We start from the raw sequence: 19,659 nt of genomic DNA on the forward strand, positions 1-19,659 counted from the left end.
GAGCTTTAAATAACCAACTGATGTGTTTATCTCCATGCCAAAAACAGAAATGTTTCTGGAAGTGAGGTATATAAAGTAAGAGACATTTACTGAAGGTGAGTAATGAATCAAACATTCTGTGAGCCTAATAATCACTGAAATGGTTTATTTTCCATTCTAGGACATTTAATAAGTCCTTATTGAGTCAAAAAACTTGGTCCAGTTCTAAAAAGGATTAATAATGTTTAAACTAGAAGCGAGGGAGAAGAGAGGAGACATTACGGCCTATAAAAGGTAACAACAGCAGTCACATTCTGAACTCTTCCACATCGACATGTGATGAGGTTGATCTACAGGCTCTACTGATATTTTATTTAACTTGCTCGCCACGCATGTGTGTGTGCGTGATCCTAAAGTATCCCTCCTCAATTTACTCTGGTTCTTGCAGGCTGTTAGCTTTGTTTTCTCCTCCCGCTGAGACAGCAGTAGAGGTTGAGGACCTGGTAGAAAAATACATTAACTGGGAAAAACACCCCGCTCTCTTCACTCTCCTCCACACCGCCTGCTGCTCCTGATGGATCATACTTTCTACTGTATGTTCCTCAAACTATTTTTTCTATTTTTCACATTTATATTATTAAACATCTCTACTCTGTATAATACATTTGCCAAATCAAACTGGGTGTGTTTGGCGTATAAAACAGGAGACTATATACAAGACTTGGAGCTGGGACAAAACTGTGTTTGGGCTTTAGATCCATGGCCATTTAAGGTAAAAATCATAAAGCTGTTAAGCTGAGGTCAAATACATATATATGTGTGTGTGTGTGTGTGTGTGTGTGTGTGTGTGTGTGTGTGTGTGGAGGATATATCAGACACACACACAAACAGTGCACACATTTCTCTGGACCACAAGCCCACCTTCACTTGCAGCAGCAACTCAACCTCTAAGTGTAGGAAGCTCACTAATAATAACTATCCATCACACACAAACACAGTTACTTCCACATAAAACACTTAATCAGTAAAAGATGCTTGCAGCCTTTCTCTTTCTCACACACAAACACACACACACACACGAAAAGCACCATGTGCTTTTGCTGCTGTCGTCTGACTTTTGTCTAAAACCTTTCATGCCTCCCAACAGAGGAGAGCCCTTTTGAACACATCCTGGTAGCCAGCGGAAAGTGAAGACATTAAACACTCTCAGAGAAACAAGACAGTCTATGCAACCAAGGCCCTTGCCGCTATCTAATGGATGTCTGGAAATGTGCTAGCAGTTAATGTACTCGCATGACACCCAGAAGATAGTCAAACTACTGGAGAATGAAATTCAAGAGACATGTTTTCCCTTAGGAAGATTAGTATGCTAGTATAATTATTCTTCATTATTGGTAGCCTAATTTCTGAAAGGTCATGGTCAACAAGCCCAGAGCAAACCAACTGAGGACCTCATCCACCATTTAGCAATTTAAAAATTTAATACATTTATGTGGTACCTATCATTCTGTCCATCCATTTCCTTATAAATAACTGCTTATTTATCTTATTATTGTTTTCTTAAATTTAATCTTCCACAGGTTTGTGTTTATCTAGATAAAAAGGGAATTATAAACATTTTTATTAATTTAGTAAGCCAAACACCCAGTTCTTGGCATATTGAAGAAAATAAAGTAAGCCAACCTGAAGTTAAATGTTGTGCCATTATATTAGAGCTGAAACAATTAGTTAAATAATCAATTTGTCTATGTCAAATGCAAAACATTCAACAACAGTTTCAGCTTATGAATGAATGAGACAGGATTTGTCTCTCTTTTCTTTGGCTTGTGGGATAGTAAATTGAATGTTTTGGGGTTTTAGCGTGTTGGTCGGACAAAACAAACATGTCACCTTGGGATTTTTGGAAACAGTGAAGAATTTTTCACTATTTTCTAACACATTATTCGAATAAGTAAGAAAATAATCAGCACATCAAGTAATGATATTTTGATGTCAACAAATGCAGCCATTTTGTTCTCTTTTGTAATTGATGAATTAGACTACTCACTTTGTCATCTGTTATTCCTAAACCCTGAGACATTTTGTGTTTGTGTCCTCAAGCCTTCAGGTCAGTATATTAACATTAATGTATAGCACCATAGAAAAATAATCTTACTCTGTCTCCATGTCATGTTGTGAACAGCCAGAAGCCTGACTGTCATGTGATTGGGAAGTTCATGTCCTTGAGGCTCTAAAAGCACAGAGCCATGCAAAATGCTTTGGTTTAGCTTCATAATCAAAACACATGGCCGACTTTCCTCTTCCCTCCTCATCACTTCCTCTTAACCTCTTACCTTTCTCCCAACTTTTCTTCGTTTTTGAATCTTATTATTTTTATCTGCCTCTTGAGCAGTTGGACCTTTACTTGCTCTTCAAACTTCAACTAAACTGGTTGTCTTAGCCTATGTTTGCAGTTTTTCTATTATCTTCTCAAATTATAATAACTGCTTGCTTGCTTGCTTTTTCCAATTAGTTGAACATTAAATTACTTGTTGCAGTTTCTTAGTGTGGCTGGAATTTTAGTTGTACATTGGTATAGGTTGTTACAGTGTGTGTACACAAAGAAGTGTCTATGTACGTTATCGCGAGTGGCTAGATTGCTGGTGAGTGTGTGTGTGTGTGTGTGTGTTTGTGTACTTACTCAGCAGAGTCAGCAGGCAGAATGGATATAGGGGAGAGGTGGGAGCTAGAGAGAGAGAGAGAGAGAGGAGAGAGAGAGAGAGAGAGAGAGAGAGAGAGAGAGAGAGAGAGAGAGAGAGAGAGGAAAAGGACAGCATGGTTAGAACATCATGTACTCCTTGACTCCTTTCCCATACCGACATGAAATGACCTTGAGTGTGTCGGGCAGTAAGAGTCAAAACAGGGAAGAAGAACGACATTAACCATGAACACATGTATGTGCATACTGTGTGTGTGTGTGTGTGTGTATTTGTGTTTTAGAGCCAGAGACCAATTGCTGAGTGTTTAAAGCAGTAGAGATGAAAAAGAATGAAATAAAGAATAAAGTGTGCAAGTCAGCATGATGAGTGTATGTTCTCACTGCACTTGTCTCCTAATCTAAGATCCCTTGTGCCAAATGACAATTCAGTCTCTGGCGCCACTCTGGGTGGGCAGATTGTTATTTAGGCTACAGGGCCTGCTGATCAGATAGAAGGGCGTGTGTGTGTGTGTGTGTTTGTGTCAACTCATATTTGTTGTTCGATGTTCCTCCATAAGCAAGGAAGTGTATGTGTGTGTGGGGCATGAAACAGGGAGGCGGCTCAGATGTGTCTGTTGATTCAGCAGCCTGCCGCTGGCCTCACAAACACACTGACAGGCACGCCAGATTTATATAACACTCCTACACACACACAAGGTTGTTCACGTTATGCCAAGTGCTTGGGTACATCTCATATACTGTGTGTGTGACTTAAGACGGTCAAACTCATTTCATTAGAAAAACAGCTGAAGTTCCACAACCTTTTTGTGTGGATGTATGTTGGCTCTTTAACACACACACACACACACACACACACACACACACACACACACACACACACACACACACACACACACACACACACACACACACACACACACACACACACACACACACACACACACACACACACACACAAAATCCAGTTAGTAGTCCTGAGGTTGATCGATACAGACTGAATTATTAATGGCAGATACTGTAGGAAATGATAATGCCCTCCATCTTTATTCTTCTTTCTCTATCTTTTATTCTCACCCTTCCTTCTTGTTTCTATTCTTGCCATCCAACTATCTTTTCTGCCCTCCTCTCATTAGTTCTCTCTTGATTTTAATTTCTCTTTCTATTTACATACCACTTTACTGATTATTCCCGCTTACCTCTTTACCCTTTTCTCTTCCATTTCTCTCATTCCACCCCATCATGCTTTATACAAAAATATTTCTTATATCATCTCTACCCTTTGCTTATCTTTCTCTGAAGTTCTCATTTCTCCACAATGTTTCTTTCCCCTTTAATCTCCTTCTCCTCCCTCGATTCTTACTAGCTTTGAATTTAACAAGCCATCTTACATTCCCCTTTCTAACACTGTAACGCTGAGTGTGAATGTGTGTGATGGAGACACAGACACAAAGAGAAGTGTGGATATCAAACAGTAAGCCTGCCAAAGCAGCCCAAAAAACTGGGTGTGAGGGAAGTAACGAAATGTGAAAAGCTTCTGACTTTGTGTAAGGCTAACATCTATTCTGGCCATCTCTCTCCAACATCTGGCAAATATATTTGAGTCCATAATTATCTGGATTGAGATTGCATCAGATCTTCTGTTAGTCAGCATAGAGAAATGCCCTTTAAACAGGAATACACAGGCTCTTTACAGCAGCAACTGTCCCTTCGAAGCGCTGATAAAATCTGACGGCTCAGGCTCTCCTGCGGAGTCGTGCCCTAAGGGGCCGCGCTGGGTGGCTGCATCACTAACAATAGATCCTTGATAGTCCTTGAAGACGTTACATAATCTCAATGTGCCTTAAGTAGCAAAGATAATATCTGATCAACTATTTTCCCCCTAAACTCTTAAAAGTAAAATTGTTGTTGTGGCCTTTGGGGTATTTCTGGCCTCCTCAAACTCCCTTAGCAGCAGCAGAGATACTATTTCTATCAGCGTCAGTTGAGCCCTAAAGGACCATACATGACACCCTTTATAGGACCCTTTTGGGCATTTCTTCCCTGCCGGAGACACCATGAAGGGCAGATTGGACTGAGTATTATAGTTTCCTGGTGTAGTAGAAAGTGGTTTTGATTAGGTCTTAAGGTGGACAGTTTGCTTTACTAGCTATCATGCTAACAGACATGCTCTACACCACAGGGACAGAAGGGGACAGTGTATGTTGCAAAGCCCTTTTGGTACAGTTACATGTCAGATTGCAAACACATCAGTCTCTTTTTGTGCTATTGTCCATTATACTATAGCAAACACCATCAATTATCTTCTAACACAACTTTAGTAAAAGATGCACCTTTATATTCTGTTTTTAAATTATTAAAATATGAATATTAACTTCTACTAACATTAGCTTTTCTAAAAAATATATTTATAAAACATGCAAGTGAGAAACTATCCACTGGTTATTGCTCAGACAAAAATATATAGAGATATACAGAGATGAGACCTTGATAACATCTTAAGGAGACACACTTTTAGCTAGCTGTTTGTTGGCAGTGACACTGTAAAACCTTTTAGAGTGACCTACGTAGACAGTGACTTTGTCTTTGATAACGTCTCAGAAACAAACAAATGCTCTGCTTGTTTACAAAATTGATTTAGCGGTGACGACTGATGCTATTTTTCATCTGCTCATTTCTAGGAGCTGCACATCTTCATTGCTTTGATTTAATTTAAAAATCAGATTAAAACACATTATACACATTATTAGTTTACTATTATATGATTTCCCTAACTGCTTCATCAAACACATCCTAAAGGCATCTGAGGTGAGTTACAAAGTAAAACAAATTCTTGCCAGATTCACTGAGATCCCATTAGGCTAATCTGCTGTCTGCTAACCAGAGCCCTCAGCATGAGCAGAGCAAGGAAACATCCCTCTGGTGGAAGATTACTGCATTAGAAGGAAGGTGAGCATCACCTGAGGGCTAAGAAATGCATGTTTTTATTTTAATAGAAAGTATAAACTACAGCATCTATTTATCCACCTAAGTACCCAGATATTTCAGTACCCAGTGATATCGCCCTCAAGTTAACATTATAGTTAATTTTAAAGTTGTCTTTGATGTCATGATTTATATGTTCCTGTTGAGAAAAAGGCTTTATAACTACATTAATTGACACCATAACAATTTTATACAAGAACACCTTAAAACACCTTTAAAAGGTGGACATATAAGCAGTATCTAAATCATTTGTTATCTATTTTAACATGGGAGAATAGCTCTATGTGGACTCCACAATCTACACATTTACTGCCAATTTACTGGTGACATATTACTGGCCCTGAATGTTTTACTGGTTATGAAACCATTAGAGATTTGTGCATAGCTGAATAGACCGGTTTTTGTAATGCACAATCTTCTCTCACTTCTAGAAATAACGAATATTAGACCTCATATCATATTGTAATCTAGCATTGTGTATCTCCACAAGGTAACAAGGAAAATGGCTGATGAAGGGTGTCCTTACATTATTTATAACAATTATTCTGGTGGCTTGATATAAAGGAAACAAAGATAGTGTGAGTGTGTGTGTGTGTGTGTGTGTGTGTGTGTGTGTGTGTGTGTGTGTGCGTGTGTAAGAGAGAGAAAGAAAAAGCCTGCAAGCATCTTTTACTGCTTATGTGTTTTTATGTGGAAGTAACTGTGTTTGTGTATGATGGGTAATAATAAAGGTCAGTTTGAGGTTAGTTGTGATTTCAGAGAGGTGCTGTTGTCAGCAAACCTGACTTTGCTCTGTTCTGGCTGGGAGGTACTACAAATTGCTGCAGTCTACGCATCCACCCACGCCCACGGAAATTCCTACCACACACATATATATCAGCATGCACAAGACGAAATATTTTACTTTGGCTAGTAATCTACTTTAAACACACACACACACACACAAAATCCTAATCATCATCGTACACCTCACAACAGCTCTTCTTGCTGCCTCTGAACAGTAAACATTTAAAGAGCTTCATGTCAGGGCCATTCAAACAACTCAAACGCTGATGAAGTCAAAGACTCAAGATATGTGTTTGGTTTTCTGATCATTTGTTTGTTTCCATCAGCTGCTTTTTACTTGGGACAATAAATAGCCAGTTAAATGTTAAAAAATCATGAAAAATTCCACAATTTCTGAGACAAAAAGATGGTGTCCAACCAAGAGTCCAAAAAGATATTCAATTTGTATGAGAATTACAAAAACGAGGAGATAAAACACAGAAATAGCTAAATCACCAGGGGTCTCATTTATAAAACTGTGCGTAGTTCGGTCTGTACCAGTAAAAGTACCGGGTTTGATACCCAACCCTACTGTACACGCCCATTGTTAACCATAAATAGTCAATGCAAAGCACCTTATGAATGCTGATCACTATGTTAATGAACCTGGCAGTTGTTCATCATACTGAATCATGACGACTGGTGAAAAAGCAAAAAACTTCTCAGACGCTTGGGAACTGCTGCAAATTCAATTATAATTTTGGCCTGTTCTCGCACAGTGTAGGGAAACCTGATCTATAGACTACATATATTAATAATACCGTCCAAAACGACAGGCATTACGGCACTCGGGGACAGCTTCGATATACCAGACCTATGTGATAAGATTTTACAGAACTATATATTATATCTAAACAAGCCTTAGTGATAGTTGAAGATTATTTTATTATTTATACAAAACACTTTAGATATAATAAAAACGGTATATTTGATTGAGGGAATACTTATTAAAGTGCCATTTCTGCCCCTCCACGTAGCAAAATGCTGACACATCCTCTGCCAGACGCTCCTCTTTTTTATACTTAGATTGCATAACACAATATCAGCTATTAAGTAATGCCATGATCCCTTTCTCTTCATCTGCTCGGTTTCGATTCCTGTTCAAGAAAAGACACAGACTTCCTCTTGTCTCTCTATTCTCTTTCATCTCTGCTTGGTAACAAAACAATGAACAAGAAAACACAATCCAATCTCATTTCCCTACATCCCTACATTTCCCTACATTCCTCCATTCATAATAAAAAGGTATTACATCACTTAACATGAAGGTTTCCGGTAATTCATTCACAAGCCGATTCATTCTCCTAACTTTCCACTTCTAATTCTTTTGTTAATTAATCCACTTAATTCATCCAATTTCCTGCCCTTTTTCCTCTTTCACCCTCCAGTTCGTCCATCCATCCAATCATTTATCCAGTCAGACTAGAGAAGTTACATAACCCTGATGTTTACCTCTGCAGTAGAATGTCACAGGCCATTCTCATTTTCCCAGCGGTGTTTTCTCTCACTGTGTTCTGTCCTTTTTGTTTTGTCTCAGTTTATTTATTTATTTATTTTTTTTATCAGCCTGAAGGTGTCTGGTAGACCGTTTCTGCCCAGTGCGGTCAGCTTAGGTTATTAAAGTCCAGTCTGTTATTTATTTTTCAAACCCTGCAGAGAAGTCGGCTTGACTTTGAACCAAACTCAGCATGATTTCGGTCTCCTTCTTGTTTTTGCCTGTTAACCACTTGACACATCTCCTGTAGGAGCAGTAACCAGCTGGGAAGCTTGGTCTCTCCTTCGGATTTCTTCTCTGTCAAAATCGGGTCCGTCTGTAGGTCAGCCTTGTATCCAGTAGGTGGTTATTGCAGTTGAGCACTTTGAGGTGTCAGCGACAGTACCAGCAGGTCTAGCAGCAGAGTATCGCCTGGGTGCATTCTGTGGCGTCCTCTGAACCGGTGTGTGTGTGTTCTTTAATGAGTGTGTGTGAGGTTGTCTCAGTCTGCACTGTCTGTAAAAGTGCTGCAGTAAACATCCAGGGCTCTGCTCAAATATATGAGCTTCTGATGTAACCAGGCAACAACCTCCGGGAGCACCGATGAGATGGGAGGAGCGGAAGTTGGGAGCCAATCGTAAAAAGGGAAGGACTTCTGCGAGCCAATCACGAGGCAGAAAGGGGGAGGGAGGATTGATTTTTCTGGTCCACTCAGTAGTGATATAAACTCAAGCCGGACTAGTGGTCTGTTTAATGGTATGCGCACACACGCTCACACACACGCATGCGCACGCATGCACGCATGCACGCATACACACACGCACACACACACACACACACACACACACACAAGATACACGTAATCACAGAAACACACACCTGTGTCTTTTATATCACCCCCTATGAGCTTTTTCTCAGACAAATAAAGGCATCAATACATTTAACAAATTATTGAGACGAGTGACAGTGATACCTAAAGACCTGAGCAGAGTATGAAATGACACAGAGTGGAAGGTATGAACATAAACAAAAGAGTAGGAAAGAAGGAGAAAGTAAAACAGCAACAGAGAAAAAGCAATACAGAAAAGAGTGAGAGGGGTATTCAAATGAATTAATGTATTTCAAATATGCATTTCACAGTTATATCTGCATCTACGTAATTCCCAAGGAAACTAGTTTTAGTTCCTTTTGTCCTCATAATGTTTCTCTGTGAGTCATCAAGTGTGTTTCCAACAGGATTAGACATCAGGTCAACTTTCTTCAAATCAAAGTAAAAAATGATATCATGCTGGAGATGACAAGGTTTTACCAAGCACTAGAAAGAGAAGCTGATCAAAAAGGGCTTTGATAAAATAGTTTAACAAAGCGATATCACAAAGAGAAGTGATGAAGACAAAGAACACAAACAGAATAACCTGAGAATACTTGAGTTGTTCCAATCTAAATCAAATTAATCTTTTAACTCTGTGTTACCAGCTGCTTCAGAGGTGCTGCTCAGAACATAACCTGGATGACTGAGAACCTTCACGGACATCTTGTTTTATCAGAAGATATAGCAGAATTCCATTTTAAGATGCAAGTCATGGCTTTCAAAGATGTTTGGCATCTCACTGTAGGACATGGGACAAGATTTGTTAAGTGTCTTTGTGCCGGAGCCTTAGTGGCATGGTGCCCACTAAAGAATATTTGAATAGTGGTAACACACAAGTGTTGAGTAAAAGTCAATATTATACACAAGAATAAGCCAATACTAAGGAAAATAACCACACAATGGCTCTTACTCCCGGCAAGATTTAGTGGTACTTCCAATTCAAGACAATGTGGCTCTTTTTTAAGCAAAACATACCAAGAAAAATGACTACACTTACAAAATTACACCATTTTGTTAGCCTGGGTAAACCCTGACGAACTTCCAGCAAATTTGAGATTTGCTCTGCAGGTCAGTCTGGCGAAGAGCCCATTCAAACCCATTTCCAATGTTCTCAAAATTGAGGCACCAATCACAACCGCTGAGGCGGGCTTTACACCAATCACGACCGTTGAGGCGGGCTTTACGCAAAGAGAATAGCGCAGCAATGGCGAGCAGCTTTTTGTTTACATTCAACATGACGGCTACCGAAGCCGTGCTTCACGTGCTCGGCCATGACCGGCGAGCTGCAGGTCAGTCTGACAGATGGCGATTTCATGGAGGTCAACGCTACAATTAACTGACAACAGAAGTTATACTAGTTACAGTTCTCAAGGACGCACGCACACACGGATAGAGACGGTCTCTTTCCGCCATGTGTGGCGCGTACCTGCTCGCGGTGTGAAGTGCGTGTCCGCTCTATTCTTGCACATGTAGGGAACCTCGTGAATTAACCTGAAACATGTCAGCTGTTTGGACATTCTTCAGCGTGTGTGCAGAAGATAACAAGTTTCCAATATGCAACACCTGCAAGGAAAAACTAGGGCGTGGAGGGACGACACCAAAAACCAAAATCACATTTTTTTAGTTGGATATTGGATGTGAAAAGTGTCACCTGGATTGTTGGTCCTGATTGGTTGAAGGACTATCCAATGCGCCCAAAGGCATTTGAGTGGCGTCCGTTGGTGACACCCCTTTGGAAATGAACTGTCAATGAACCTTCCCCAGACCCACTCTCAGTTACCACTGAGAAGGGTCTGGTGTCAACCAGGCTACCATTTTGTGCAATCTATAAATACAGTATTTTCCATTTGTAGGCAGGTTAAATAAAGGTTAGGTCTGTTTTTCCCGTAAGTGTAAGTTTTACTGTAAAGAACTGTGGCTAATTTATTGATTGATTGATTAATTAATTTGATTAAAAAAAAAGTATTGCCCAACAATTTTTAAAAGTGATTTATTGTTTATTTATCAAACAGAACATTTTGCAAGTCCCAGTGACTATAATGTGAGGATTTGCTGCTTTTACCCATTTCATATAATTGTAAATTAAATACTTTTGGGCTATGAACTGTTGATCCATTTTAAAGACTTCATCTTGGACTTGTGATGGGCATTTCTTGACTATTTTTTGACATTTCTTTATTAAACAATAATCAACAGAATTGATAATGAAACAAACTGTTATTTGCAGCCCTATTTGCTATGGATAACTGCAATTTAATGCACTAATTTTTAATGACGTTTCAACCACCGACTGAATCTATGAGGCATTCGGTTAGACCATTTTTGACACCTGTAAGCAAATTGTCCAATAGTTTGAGAACAACGTTTCTCAATGTACAATTGCAAAGAATTTCGATCCCTCAGGCGGCACTGCAAGTGCAAGTTAAAACTCTACCATGCAAAGTGAAAGCCATATATCAACAACACCCAGAAACCCGCCGGCTTCTCTGGGCCCGAGCTCATCTGAGATGGACTAATGCAAAGTGGAAAAGTGTGCTGTGTGTGTTGTTTTTGGAAATCATGGACATCATGTCCTCCGGGCCAAAAAGGAAAAGGACCATCTAGATGGTTATCAGCACAAAGAAAAACCAGCATCTGTGATGTTATGGGGGTGTGTTAGTGCCCATGGCATGGGTAACTTGCACATCTGTGAAGGCACCATTAATGCTGAAAGGTACACATACAGGTTTTGGAGCAACATATGCTTCCATCCAAGCAGTGTCTTTTTTAGGCACGTCCCTACTTATTTCAGCAAGACAATGCTAAGCTGCACGTGTTACAACAGCGTGGCTTCGTAGTAAAAGAGTGTGGGTACTAGACCAGCCAGCCTGCAGTCCAGACCTGTCTCCCAATGAAAATGTGGGGCACATTATGAAGCGCAAAATACAACAATGGAGACCCCAGACTACTGAGCAACTGAAGTCGTACATCAAGCAAGAATATGAAAGATTTCCACCTACAAAGCTTCAACAGTTAGTGTTCTCAGTTCACAAACGCTTATTGAGTGTTGTTAAAAGGAAATGTGATGTAACACAGTGTTAAACATGCCCCTGTCCCAGCTTTTTTTGGAACGTGTTGATGGCATCAAATTCAAAATAAGTGAATATTTGCTGAAAAACAAAGTTTATCAGTTTGAACATTAAATATCTTGTCTTTGTAGTGCACAACGTTTTACAACTTCATTGGAATTGGGGTTTGTATAACGATAGTACATTATAAATTACAATGCAATACAACAAATAAGTGAAATTAAGTAAAATGTGGTATAATGTGTGTTTGAGTAAGTTACTGATTTTTAAAAAACATTCCCTGACATCCTTTAAGAGTTTTATTTTAAATTCTTTTGAGTGTGGGTGAGACCTTTCTTAACTCTACGACATTCCAGAAATTCCTCAAGGAAAGAAAGAATAAATGATATGCAACTTTAGTTGTTAATCATCAACTAGATTTGGCTAAAGTTTGGTGTTGATTTGTCCTTGCTGGTATTTTTATTAGTATGGCCAAACCCTAATCTCAAACTTTAACTTTATCTTCTGTGACTAACACAAAGAAACTACAGTGGCAAGTATTGACACAAGGAGGATTCAGCAGCAGCGTGTGTGCTGACAATAAAAATAAAATCTTTTTCCGTGATGGTTCAGGGACGCTAGTGCTCTTTAGAAAGCCAGATAGGACAGCTGTACAAGAACTGTTGGTGAGAACTGATAGCACACGTGGTGAGTGGTGCTATCCAGGTCAGTTAGTATATCATGTTACACATTGTGCCCAATGCAGGAGTCCAGGCCTCGACACAATCTGGAAGTGAAGGGTGAGGAAGGCAGGAAAAGGAGGGAATGATGTTAGACAAACAGAAGGAAAGAGCGGGAGGACTTCTTAATATATCTAACCGTAACAAATAAGAATGGATGACTTGAGTTTTAAAGGTACCATACAGTGATAGACTTATCTCTCGAGAATGGTTATCTATTTTTTTTTTAAACTATCTTTGCGTTCAGTGTCACAATAAAATGAGATGAGCTATCAAAAGGTAACAATTTATAACAGAAGAACCAACCAAAAGCCCATTATCCTTTCAGCCACTGCTGTGGGGTTTGTGCTGACTTGCTCGAGTTTCAGAAAATGTTTCAAATCTTAATCCGAAATCTTAATGAATCACTTTCTGGGTTCATAGAACTACCTACATTATGGAAAGAGTTTAAATTTGGCAACTGAAGTGAGCTAGAAGTGTCAGCAACACTATCAAAGCTTGTCTATTGCTTTGCTGCATTTTTAAAACATAAGACTGTCGCAGATAGATGACATGGGCTGATGACATGCCTCTGCCAGGGTTTCCCGCAGCACTTTGCAGTTAAGGCGGCCGCCTAAGCAACACACGCCTGCCGCCTTAACTGCGTCATCAAAAAGAAAAGAAAAAAAGTGAATGACAGTTGACAGTTTTCAGTAGTTATGAGGAGCAATATGAGAGAGAAATTTGGTGATCACAACTGATCGTTGTTTAGGTACATTAAAACCACGTTAAGCTTTTTCACGTTAGGACTTATAAAGCCCATGAGAACCGTGGAGAGTCAACCCTGCTGAAAATGTGAAGCAGAAACGCTTAATGTCAGATAGCGTCCATAATAATTGGACTTTGGTTTTGATTTTTTGACAGTTTTCAGTTGTTATGAGGAGCAATAGGTCGTTTATTCACATTTAAAAAGGGATAAATCACCATTTCACCGTCGCGTGCGTCGTTGTCTGTGGGAGTTTGTCAACGAATGTTTCTGTTTACATTGTACCGCTATTGTTCACTACGCATACATCCTATAATCTAACATGCCTCAAATTAATATTGTAGTCTGACAAAGATCTCTTACAGTGTGACAAGCAATAAATGTAAATTATTGTTTTTGTTCTGTGTTTACATGTGCATGAATTATCAGGTACTTCCCATGAAAAAAGCAAATTTACTTGACCTAGAAAAGAATAGTTCACATATATTTGCTACAAATAGAAAGAACAGAGTTCTCCAGCACTGTGTAGTGTCACAGTGGGATATTAATCATTTCCAAAGCCACAAAAATAACAGGAAGAAAAATCTCATAAAGGAATTCATCGAGAAGGAAGTGCAATATTGGTTATCTGCAACACGAGACGGCACATAAGTCAAGACAGTCACGCCAGGATGGTGTGATGCTTGTAATGGTGAGAAATGACTAGCAAGAATGAAGGCTGGAAGGCTCTTACTCAAGGACAAAATTGAAGTCAAGTGTTTTATAATGTGTTTAAATGCAATCTTCTGGGTTGACCTTTTCTTTCCAGAGGTCTTAAAACCAATAAGTCGTTCACAAGTAGGGACACTTTCCAATTCTCCCACCCTCTCCTTGCTCCCTCACGGCCCTTCTCTGCCCTATGATTTTCTGTTCCCTTCATTAATCCATCCCTCTTGCTTCTGCTCTTTCTCAGTGGGGCCAGGAGTGCATCCCAAGAGTCCTCTTTCTCAGCCTGCCAGGATATTTCAGTGGCCTCATGAAAAATACTTTAAACAGAGAGAGAGGATATAAGCAGAGTGGAGGAGGACAGATGTAGAAACAGGGGAAGCGGAGAGATCAGAAGACAAATACCAGGGATTATATATAGATTTGAAATGAGCAGAGCCTGTCAGCATGTAAAGTGTGTGTGTGTGTGTTGGCTGTCAGAGTCTATTAAGCAAGCACTGCAACAGCCACAGAGTACAGACCTGTCTGTCAAGTGCTAGGCAAACAACTCAGCTACAGTTAATGTTGAGTCACTAGACGGGAAGTTTCTCTCTGTTTCAGAATTGACACAACCAGTTATGTGTCAGAGAATAACTGATGTACACATGAAACACTGATCTATTCTCAAAACAATCATGGAGTTTTGAGTAAAAAATGCACTTGTACACTTAATCATCAAATTTTTCAAGAGAGTACTTTAAACCTATCTAATAAAGCGAGACATATCTGTACGTACGTATGCGTGTGTGTCCGTGTTTGGGGGCATGGTTGGTGGCAAATTTAGCTACATGATTGCTGGATATACCGAACTAACTTTTCTTCACTTTCCTGGAGAACGAGCAGAGAGCTGAAAGGAACATTACGACAGTTGTTTGGAATAAGGTTGGTGAAAAAAAGGCCCTATGCTTTTCAGTGTCTATTATTTCGCTAAGAGGAAACTCAATAAAAAGCCATTTGCCAACGCTATATAGTATTAAGTTGCTGTGAGCTGTAGCCTACATTCACCACTTCTAGACACAGGCAGAACATAACGTAATCCCCGAGATTGTTCGTTCACAGCGCTGTGGAATGCGAGAAAATCTCAGAGCTGAACCGGGCAGACACATCAGTTTTCATCAGACTAGGGGTGGGCGATATATATCGTTTACGATAATATCGTCATTGTTGTGTTAATGATGTGCAAATTGACATTATCAAGTATTTAAATTACTTAAAAACACGCATTGGAACACTACACATTCACTCATGTCAACGAAGATGGCGGCGCGCGATTGTGCAGCGGCTACTAGCTCTCCTGTCGGTGTATATTTATACAAGTACAGCCACACTGAACTAATCAGTATAGGACTACGATAGACTACGGATATAGGACTACGGAACACAGCTGTTACAAGCGCTTTCCAGGTGGCTCACAACATCCCGGAGGACATAGCCAGACCGGCGCTCCAGGTTGTTGTCGGCGCTAGCACACCGAGCTAGCTACCGGCAGGATGAGAAAATAACTACGGCAAGAGTCAGAACAGAGGCGGAGGACTGCATTTTTGTGCATAATGAATGGCGTACCAACAGCAGGATCGTTGCCCAGCACTGTTCACCTGACCTGAAGCCCTGTCGGTAATATACAGGCCATTTTATTTACCACGAAAACAGCACACTGCCGTCTACATAGCCCCCGATGCTAACGTTGGCACAAGTTTTGGCTCACTGCTAACCATAGTGAACAAACTGCAGCACGGTGGGGGGGGGGGGTACATATTGTAGCAGGGGACTTTGGACAAGGGGTCCCAAAACCTGGCCTGACACTGCCCTATCCCAGCTCCAGGACTGCTTCCAATAAGGACATGGTTGTGTGCAATATGTTACAGAACAGAGCCCTTTGTTTATTGTTATGATTTCATCTTGCTTGTATGCTGCACAATTTACATTACAGCAAAGGTGTACAACTGAATGTGTACTCAGAGTTCAATGTTCCTACACTAGTTCAATTAGTATAGTAGTATTTTGTCTTTGAATTGTTTTTACTTGAATACTTCAATTTTAAAGAAAATAAATAAGAACTGTTTTCATTCAACATTGTGCCCATTATTATCATCAGTGATTAAGTAACTCAGACTTTTAAAAACACATTTTTAAAGATTATCGTCAAAATATCGAGATATTATTTTTTGTCCATATCGCCCACCCCTACATCAGACTCACCCTGGGTCGGGTTAATTAAGTCTACTGTTAACTTACAACACTAATAACATTACCGTCGCCAAAATACCCCAGTGATTCAAATCCACTACTTCACCGTTAACCATCAAGCCACTGAACCTGTATGGAAATTAACACCTCTGCTGGTTAACGATCATACGACACGAGACAACACTGTCTCTCTCTTTTTTTTTAACATAAGTACTCTAGAGTTGTAACAATTTAAAAATGCCCAAAATTCACAGGTTCTCACATCTTAAAAGGTCCCATGGCATGAAAATTTCAATTAATGTTTTTTTTTTTAACATTAATATGAGTTCCCCCAGCCTGCCTATGGTCCCCCAGTGGCTAGAAATGGTGATAGGTGTAAACCGAGCCCTGGGTATCCTGCTCTGTCTTTGAGAAAATGAAACGTACAGATTGGGAACTTTGACGATAGAATCTTTATTCATTTATAAGTAACCCCTTTTTTTTTTTTTTTTTTTTTCACCCAGAGAATTTGGCCCACCCATGAGAGAGAGACATCATGGCTTTCAAACAAGCAAAGTGGCAGTTGGTCAAGGCCACACCCCCACCCTGCCCCCCCTCTCTCCTCCTCAATAGCTACAGACACAGAAATGGCACATACTAAGGAAAGCTCATTGTGGGACTGGCTCTAGTGGCTGTAATTCTGCACCAAGGCTGAATTCGGGAAAGAGACTTCAGATACAGTATTAGGGGACCACTAAGGCCTATATAAAAGCATCCAAAGAGCACCATGTCATGGGACCTTTAAATGTAAATATTTGCAGGTTTTCTTAGTTTTTTATGATAGTAAACTAATTATCTGTTGGACTGTTGGTCGGACAAAGAAGCTGTTTGAATATTTCAACTTGGCCCCAAGAAATCCTGATGGACATTTTTCACCATTTTCAGAAATTGTATAAACCAATCTGTGAGGTTAATTGATATAAGTTGTGCTGGAATGACTGAGCTTTAGGTGCACGTGCCATGTGGAGCTAGAAGTAAAACAAGTGGGTGTTCCACATAAAACACAGCAAGCATACATATTCTTTCATTTTAGGTCAGATAAGCAATGAGACTAAATGCTTAAACATCAAGAGTGCTCAATATTTTTAGCAGTTAAAATAAATGTATTCTTTAAGCTCTGGGCATACATTATATAAATGGCTTTGTGATCTCAGCTGTCGACTCCGGGATCTACAAATACACCAATAATCCCCCAGACCAGACACAGGTTAGACAAGGTCACAGGGATGATGGCTGCAGGCTAACCACAGCTAAAAGAGAATTAATCCTAAATAAAACAATCACATGAGACTTAAGATAAAAAAAAAAGTCTGGCCAGCATCATTTGATTTAAATAATTTTCTGCACCTAACACCACCTCAGTCATGTGGGCATGATTGAGACTTGTGTATGGTGTAAGAAACTGTATGTGTGTATGTGGATTATGGATTACTGTCTGTAATCATTTTAAAGGCCAGTGAGGCACGACTAGCAGCATGACCCTGCACACACACACACACACACACACACACACACACACACACACACACACACACACACACACACACACACACACACACACACACACACACACACACACACACACACACACACAGCTTTGTCTTTATCTTCATTCAGCTTCATTCGAATTGGACATGTAAACCACTGTGGAAGCTGGACACATATCCATGCAAATTTAAATAATAAAAAAGAACATTTGTCAGAAGTGTTCGACCGTAAAGCTGGTTGAAGAGTTGAGGTTATTTGTTTTCACATAATTAATTAACATAAGTAATTTGAGCTAACAAGTCCATTTGCATTATTATTATTATTATTATTATTATTATTATTATTATTATTATTATTATTATGTTAACTCTGTCTTAATTCATTTTGAATAACTTGAAGTGTGCACACTTCAAGCGAGGAATCTGGCTGTTTTCATCTCAAATTAAAACCTTTTACCTCTCACTATCAGCTCTTTTTTTTTTTTTTTACTTCTCAAAACTCACCAATATTCCCTCGCTTTTTTCTCTTTTGTTGATGTTTTTTGTCTTTGTTCCTGTCCTGCCTCTTTGATATTCCACACTATAGCTTTAATTGTGAAGCACTTTGCAAATTTTGTTTTGAAACGCGCTCTATAAATAAATCTTGACTTACTCACTTCCTTGTATTCTGTTCTGACATGAGTTTATCTGCACAGCACACCCGTGGCTTAGTCAAAATACTGCGATGTTATGTGTTCTTAACTGAAGACATAATAAAGTGATAGTTTGATTCAAACAAGACTAAAACACACATTAGCAGTAAGACTTAAACTATGCTTCCCGTACCAGGGTCAAAACGTTTTTGAGTTTCTCTACTCTCCGACAAATCTAACTAACAAAAAATTTGAGCAACTCTTCAACTCTTTCTCATCAGTATTATCAGCTCCTCTGTGCATGTCGAACTGATACACCCTCACTGTTCCCTTTAAGTGTAAATGTGTAGGTGTCTATATACAGTAGTCAGGGTCTAGTGCTCAGTAAACAAGTTAAAAGGAGACCAGCAGATGAGAAGAACCTGAGAAGATCTTCATGTTCCTGCAGGGGGATTGACCTTTGGTTCCTCAGTCTAGTCTTATTATCCTGCGTACGTGAGCATCTGCATGGGTGTGTGGGACCTTTGCCTTCTGGTTGGTCACAAGCTACAAAACATCAACAGATCAGAACACAAGCTCTGCATCTTTTAGTGCCATCAAATGGAAATAGCTGTGACCGGGACCATAAAAACAAATTAACAAACATTTTGGATAATTATATTCTCAGTACATTGGTTGAGCGATTATGATGTTAAAGCGCCCATATTATGCTCATTTTCAGGTTCATAATTGTATTTTAAGGTTGTACCAGAATAGGTTTACATGGTTTAATTTTCAAAAAACACCATCTTTTTTGTTGTACTGCACAGCTCTCTCTCACTGCTGCAGATCCTCTTTTCACCTTGTCTCTGTTTTAGCTGCAGAGTAAGACCTCTTTACTTCTTCTTCTGTACTATCTTTGATTGCACTCGCACATGCGCAGTAGCTCAGATGTAGATCATGTCAGCTAGCTAGCTCCATAGACAGTAAAAGAAAGGTTGTTTCTCCAACTTCGGTCAGTTACAAGGCAGGATTAGCTGGGAGACTTCTAAATGAGGGCGCACATGTAAGAAGTTCTTTTGTAGATTATGGTGAACTTGTGTGTGTTGTAGCAGTGCTTTGCTATTGAGAAAGAGGTAGCACGCTAACGCTAGCACGCTAACGCTAGCATGCTAACGCTAGCATGCTAACGGTTGCGGTAAGCCAGCTCGTTTCGGCTAGTGACGTAAA

General features: G+C 39.7%; 1 protein-coding gene across 5 annotated transcripts in view; it reads right to left on the minus strand.

The window, feature by feature from the left end:
* Nucleotides 1-19,659, minus strand: part of fam13b (family with sequence similarity 13 member B) — an 80,646-nt gene that overhangs the window by 19,666 nt on the left and 41,321 nt on the right. For all 5 annotated transcript variants that reach the window (XM_039812788.1, XM_039812789.1, XM_039812786.1 and 2 more), the window contains exon 8: nt 2,660-2,704. In XM_039812788.1, the coding sequence (XP_039668722.1) occupies nt 2,660-2,704 (45 nt within the window). The remainder of the gene's footprint in view (nt 1-2,659; nt 2,705-19,659) is intronic.

The sequence above is a fragment of the Perca fluviatilis genome, chromosome 10 (genome assembly GCF_010015445.1).
Source record: "Perca fluviatilis chromosome 10, GENO_Pfluv_1.0, whole genome shotgun sequence".
Classification (NCBI taxonomy): Eukaryota; Metazoa; Chordata; class Actinopteri; order Perciformes; family Percidae; genus Perca; species Perca fluviatilis.